A 7,500-nucleotide genomic window follows, 5' to 3' on the forward strand; every position below is an offset into this window, starting at 1 on the left:
ACTTTACAGCGCTTCACTTTACAGCGCTTCGCTAATACAGCGCTTTGTGGAGCTGAAGGTAAACCTCCAAGGATTTTGAAACAGTGCTGTAATCATCGTGAGATTGCGAGAAAAGCGACTGGCACCATTTTGTTATGCTTAGTTCACTCTGTTTAAATCATTACAGTGCAATCTGTGTCTCAGTGCTATAGTCTGGCAAATTTTACTACAGTAATTGTCACTATTTACAGGTACAGTATTTATTGAATACTAATTGAATACTTGCTGTGCTAGTGTTAAACTAAACGTAGCGCTATTGCATCCCTAATATATGTTAGTTCAAACACGTTTTCAAGTTTTTAAACACACTGGCAAGTGAAAAGAAAACTAAAACTGCCTTGTTTCACTTTAAGGCGGTTTTCACTTTACAGCGGGGTTCCGGTTCCTAACCCGCTGTATGAGCGGGGTATACCTGTGTGTGTATGTATATATATATATATATAACAGTAGCAAAGATGTGCACTCTCACTTAGTAACAACTGCCAGGGTGCTAGTAAAGATCCATATAGAAAGAAAAACAAACTTGCACTCGCTGGTCTTTTTAGTGAAATAATTTACTGCAAAATTATATATACAGTGTGCACTCCAGAAAAAGTAATGTCAGCAGCCCAGGGGGCAGCAAAAGGATAAGATATCTCAGGAAAAGAAGCGCACTCCACAGGTCTTGTATGTGATAAATGGTCACTTTTATTGTGAACGTTTTCGGTTTCAGAAAAACCGTCCTCAGACTAACTTGTCTCACTGAGGACGGTTTTTCTGAAACCGAAAACGTTCACAATAATAGTGACCATTTATCACATATAAGACCTGTGGAGTGCGCTTCTTTTCCTGAGTATATATATATATATATATATATATATATATATATATATATATATATATATATATATATATATATATATATATATATATATATATATATATATATATATATATATATATATATATATATATATATATATATATATATATATTTATATATATATATATATATGTTTCTGAGAGTACTGTGTATACAAAAGTAATAAAATAATATAAAACTACCTTTAGGTTACATGTACAAACTGTATAATAACACATAATGTGTAAATGACATAAGATATTGTTGTTTACACTTGGTCCCACCCCCTCTCCAAGGTGTCCCACTTTACAAATGCATAATATACAATTATTCCAAAATCCAAACTTTTTCCGGTGCCAATCAGTTTGGATAAATGGTTTTCTACCTGTATAAGATAATGAGGTATGTGCTTCATGCAACCAAAGCCTTTTTCGGGCCAGACTACTTTTTTGCCTGAGCATTGTCTGGTTTATCGTGCCTGTTTGCTCAAGTTGGAAGTTGCGTGTGTATAACAAGTTGAAAGTAAATGCGCTCAGGATAGTGCAACCTCAGAGTTCTGGTTAACTGTTAAGCTCGAATAAAAAGTTGCACAAAACATCAAAATTGCCTTAAAAAGTACAGTTACACTCGTTAACACCATCTAATAAAAATTATTGGGAAAAACTTGCATTACAAAGTTATAGTGGCTCAAAGATATGAGGTCTCAGGTGTTAGGGAGAAAAAGGTAGGCTTTAACATAGAGATACATAGAGATACATGTCTTAATATGTATGTGCATGTATAGATATGTATATATGAAAGCATGTAAATCATATTTATGCAATATTCATATTTAGTAAAGTGTTTAACTGTGTATGTACTGTAAATATTTCACATTCCAATGTTGGTGTCGGATACTGAGTTACTAACCCCAAAATGGTTGCTTTATTTTTAAAAGCAAGAAGAAAAAATGCAAAATTAATATTTCATTTTGGCTTTACTGTCCATCTAAGATAAGAAAAGGATAAAAAAAAAAACAAAGGGGCCGAATTATCAAATGGCGGGCGGACAGGATTCGCTGTAGCGAATCATGTCCGCTCGACATAGCAAAATGCTGACAGCATACATTGTCGGCATTAAACATTGCACAAGCATTTCTGGTGAGATGTTTGTGCAATGCCGCCCCCTGCACATTCGCTGACAGTCGGCCGCTAGTAGAGAGTGTCAATCATCCCGTTCGGATCAGGTTTGTAACATATTCCCCTTTAAGAGGCGTGAACTACCTTCCATTATACGCTATTTAAGGGCTGTATCCGATATATGCATTGCTTGGTATTGAAGTAATTGGACTCTTCACTCAGGTGTGCTTGTTTATTGTTCCAAAGTCCTTTTGGATTGTCTTACCGTCATATGGTTGTGTCCGTACAGCCATATTCAGCTGCATAAGATCTTCCTCTCCTTCCTACATACATTGGAGCGCCATCACCCTGAGACCTAACCGACAGCACGCTGTGTTCACGCTGACATCACACAGACCGCTCACCAGGTGTCGGATCCTCAGCGCTGCACGCATTCTGTGTATCTCCCCATGCTGCTCACTGGGTTCCTCCGCTGGCTGCCATCTCACTCGGATCTGCACAATTACTCGCCTGTCAGCTGAATCTCAGTGGCGCGAATCTGCGCCTATTTAAATCTTTGTAGAACGATCTGTCACTGCCCAAGTATAGGTGTTACTTTGTGTGCTCCTGGGTGTGACAGATCGTTCTTTCTCGTGCCTCATATCGTTACTGAACCTGCCTGTCTGACTACTCTACCTGCCTTAACCCTTAAACTGCTGGATTAATTGCTGTTTCTGAGCCTGCCTGTCTGACTACTCTACCTGCCTTAACCCTTAATCTGCTGGACTCATGATTGTCAGGTGACTGAGTGTCCTTAGTCTGGATCTGATCCATAATAAATGCAAAGAAAGATAAATTAGCCTGGTCTCCTTTACTTCTGAAATTGCAGAAACTATAAGCCTTAAGCGTCACCCATAAGGTTTGACCTAAAAAAAGATCACTATGCAGAATAAATTCAGTAATTGAATTTTCTAAGAAAGGTAAAAAGTCTGGGGTGGACCAAAATCAAAGGGAAAATCATTAGACTTGGAAGTTGATGCTAGGGTCATAAAAATTGAGTTATGGTCTGAATAAGCACATACATTGTCCCTAACTTCATTCAAGGACCAAGAGTCCATAAAGTAATAATCAAGTCTAGTGTAAGAGTGGTGTGAAATGGAATAAAAGATATTGTCTTTCTCACATGTGTGGCTGGCTCGCCAAACATCATTATTATGGGCCACGAGATCTCTAAATTTAATAGCAGAGTCTATATTAAAAGAGTCCACCAACCTACTATTCTGTTACTTAACAATGTAAAATCTCTCCCAATAAACTTATATACATATAAAATATGCTGTCCTTTATGGCCCGTTTCCATATCTATTGGTTCAGATATCACAGATTTATCAAACAATATGGCAACCCTTCTTCTTCCTCAGAATAGTTTGGGGAAAAAAAGGGATTTAACCGTAGTACGGCTCTGAACAAGTCAATGAATCTCTTAAGGAAAGACCACATCAGCTTGCAGTGGTCTCATGTAATTAACCAAAACACTACGTCTGCTAGATAAATTAAGACCTTTCACTTTTGAAGAAAATAGCTTGAAGTACTTACTAGGTTTGACCATGAGTAATCTTATACAGTTATGAAGAATAAAGGGTGGGGGACAAACTAAGTAAGATGGGGAACTGGAGCAACGCAGCCAAGACGTACAAAAAACTAGAAGATGAAAAAGGAGGTTCCACAATAAAGTACAGTATATAATGACCGCTTTACAAGGAGAATGGTATAATGAATACCCTAGCCCAAATGCAAGATTAATAGTGATATAAATATGGGGGAACTGATCCCAGAATGTTTAAATATGAGCTAACTCAGTGGTATATCTTAGTATGGACACTCATTAAATAGCCTGTTGAGAAGAAGGAATGGAGAACAAAAATAACAAAGCCCTCACTAACCCTATCTTCTCTCCCCATTATATTTCTAGTGTATACGTACACTAGTCTGTGATTGGCTGATTGCTATCACATGATACAATAGGCCAGCAAATGGGGGGGGGGATACATTTGTCATAAAATATCTACTGCTGATTTTAAATTCAAAGTTAGTATTACTGCATTGCCTTTTTATTATGTATTTGTTAAAGTCAAAATGAAAGGGACAGTCAACACCAGAATTTTTGTTGTTTAAAAAAAGATAGATAATCCCTTTATTACCCATTCCCCAGTTTTGCATTACCAACAGTTATAACACACATTTTACCTCTGTAATTACCTTGTATCTAAGCCTCTGCAGAATGCCCCCTTATTTCAGTTCTTTTGACAGACTTGCATTTTAGCCAATCAGTGCTAACTCCTCTGTAAATTCTCGTGCGTTAGCTCTATATGTTATCTATGTGAAACACATGAACTAATGACCTCTAGTGGTAAAAATGTATTCAGATTAGAGGCGGCCTTCAAGGTCTAAGAAATTAGCATATGAACCTCCTAGGTTTAGCTTTCAACTAAGAATACCAAGAGAACCATGCAAAATTGGTGATAAAAGTAAATTGGATGCCCTATCTGAATCATGAAAGTTTTTTTTGGCTTGACTGTCCCTTTAAACTTACTTGATTTATTTAGAGCACATAACTTTCCAATTCACTTCCATTATCTAAATGTGCACAATCTTTTTATACACACTTTCTAAATAATCAGCTCCTACTGAGCAGGTGCAAGAGTCACAGGATATATATGTATGCATTTTGTGATTGGCTGATGGCTGTCACATGATACAGTGGGAGTGGAAATAGACATAGCTTTGAAATTTGTCCAAACAAAATCTACTACTCATTTGAAATTCAGACGAAGTGCTTTTGTATTGTCTTTTTATCATGCATGTATTGATTATGCAAATCTGCTGTATTTACTGGTCCTTTAAGGCAAGCTGGGTGTGGTTTGGCTTTAATTGGGCATGGCCATACATTTATGATTGAATGAAATAGTGGCTTCACTTTGTGAAATGGGGAAAGTTTTAGCAAAGGAAGAGCCGCTGGAGGAACAACGAGCACAAACCAGTGATTGGGAGCTCTGTAATTGCTTTCATACTACTGAGCATGTGCAAGATTCACAGGATATATGTGTATGCATTTTATGATTGGCTGATGGTTGTCACATGATTCATTAGGAAGGAAAATGTAACTAACTTTGACATTTGTTAGAAAAAGATCTGCTCATTTGAAATTTAAACTAAGTGCTTTTGCATTGTCTTTTTATTATGCATTTATTGACTGTGAAATTCTGCTGTGTTTAATGGTATTTTAACATGTCCCTTTAACAACATGTAAATAACCATAGAAAATCTTTGTTTTTGATGTGAAAACCTCTTAAAGGGACATGAAACCCAACATTTTTCTTTCATGATTCTGATAGAGAATACAATTTTAAGCAACTTTCCAATTTACTTCTATTATTTAATTTGTTTCCTTCTCTTGTTATCCTTTGCTGAAAGGTTTATCTCTGAAAGATCAGGAGCAGCAAAGAACCTTGGTTCTAGTTGCTGATTGGTGGATGCATATATATACCAATTGTTATTAGCTCACGCATGTGTTCAGTCAGCAACCAGACGTGCATTGCTGCTCATTCAACAAATGATACCAAGAGAACAGAAAAATTGTTAATAGGGGTAAATTAGAAAGTTGCTTAACATTTCCTGCTCTATCTGAATCATGAAAGAACATTTTTGGGTTTCATATCCCTTTAAGCCCACTTTAGTTCATCTATAGAAGTATACAAGCCTTTAACCTTTTACCGCCGTTATGCCGTTGTATTCCGTCACAACGGTGCTGGGCTTTAAAGCCGTTATGGCGGAATACAACGTCATAGCCAACGGCTGTCCTGAAGCCTACTGGGCTTGCAGGATTTGATTGCGGTCTGGAGGGCGTTCCTAGCATCATAAGGATGCCCCCCAGACCCGATCCCATCATTGAAATTTCAATTTGTCAGATGTAGACTTTATAACCCGGTCACGAAAGGGTTAATATTATATTAATGTGATACGTAATAAGAAATATATAAAAAAAAACACAAGGCAAAATAGTAAAAAAATATGTTTATTAGGGAATATTTGTTAAAGACTGGCAGCTGTCTCCAGGGTCGATGCAGCATGTTCCACAGAATGGATAGCTATTGTCAAGTGATGGCGAACCTGGTCCCAATGTTCTTCAAGATGGGTTGTGCTGGCCAGTAAATACGCATCTGCGAGTCCTGGGAAAGTCACCACACTGGAACTTCTTGATGCCCAAATCACATGACTGTGCCAGAGAAAGACAGGAAATGTTAGCGATTTGCCAGAAGGTGGCCATTTTGAATTTCTTTGGTTTGATATGATAAACATACTCAGTTTTTTCCTCTTTATTTTCTTTGTTTTAGGACTGAATATTTAAAGGGATACTAAAGCCAATTGTTTTTTCTTTCATGATTCAGATCAAGCAGCAATTTTAAGCAACTTTCTAATTTACTCCTATTATCATTTTTTCTTCGTTTTCTTGCTATGTTTATTTGAAAAAGCAGGAATCTAAGCTAAGGAGCCGGCCCATTTTTGGTTCAGCACCCTGAATAGTGCTTAGTGATTGATGGCTACATTTAGCCACAAAAATGGGCTGGATACTAAGCTTACATTCTTGCTTTTCAAATAAAGATACCAAGAGAATGAAGAAACATTAATAATAGGAGTGAATTAGAAAGTTGCTTAAAATTGCATGCTGTATCTGAATCATAAAAGAAAAAAAATTGAGTTTAGTATCCCTCCCTTTGAGTGCTAACAACGGCTCTGAGCCATCGCAAATTGTCCCAGTCAGGAGCTGACGATGGCTCAGAGCCGTCGCTAGCACTCACCCACCTAGAGTGCAATCTGGGGGCTCCCACCCTGGCGATCTGGCCTTTATAGTGACAGGCATCTCTGGGGCTTCACGTTTTGCCTGGTGACGTCACGGGCAATGACGTCATGACGTCACCGTGCAACTTTATTTAAAAATTACAATAGACAGTATAGGGAAATGGGGGCATGCTGCTTAGAAGCCTGTATCTCAGGCATCTAAGCAGCTACAGACCCCCAAGACCCACCGTTGGAAAGATAATCACCTAACCTTTCCAACAGTATAAGACTTGGGGATCTGAGAAAAAAAAAAAGGTAAATATATATATATTTAAAAAAAAAAAAAAACTCATCCAGCTTAGCACCCATGAGGGAAATTGCTTAGCACTCGAAGGGTTAATATTACTGTAAAAAGAGGATTATATAAAATAGCAGACATCCCAACTCTCCCTGAAGTTCAGGGAGTCTCTCTGATTGTAATAGTGGCTCCCTGATGCCAGCAAATGGAGTGCAATCTCCATGAAACTCCAAGTACCATGATCCAATGTGACCCAAATCCAGAAAAGTGTTTCTTTAAGGACGCGTTTAGTTGCTGGGACGTTATAGAACCCTTAAAGCATCAGTAACCAAAAAGCCCCCACTGATTTTAATAAAAGAAAACAAAAATACCTCCTTATTTACTGC

General features: G+C 37.6%; 1 protein-coding gene across 1 annotated transcript in view; it reads right to left on the reverse strand.

Moving 5' to 3' along the window:
- Window positions 1–6,036: 6,036 nt before the first annotated feature.
- The window catches only part of NAALADL1 (N-acetylated alpha-linked acidic dipeptidase like 1), an 87,758-nt gene continuing 86,294 nt past the window's right edge, over window positions 6,037–7,500 (reverse strand). Inside the window, exon 19 of the mRNA XM_053689262.1 lies at window positions 6,037–6,253. Coding sequence (XP_053545237.1) covers window positions 6,070–6,253 — 184 coding nt within the window. The 3' untranslated portion in view covers window positions 6,037–6,069. The remainder of the gene's footprint in view (window positions 6,254–7,500) is intronic.

This window comes from Bombina bombina, chromosome 7 (assembly GCF_027579735.1).
Source record: "Bombina bombina isolate aBomBom1 chromosome 7, aBomBom1.pri, whole genome shotgun sequence".
Lineage (NCBI taxonomy): Eukaryota > Metazoa > Chordata > Amphibia > Anura > Bombinatoridae > Bombina > Bombina bombina.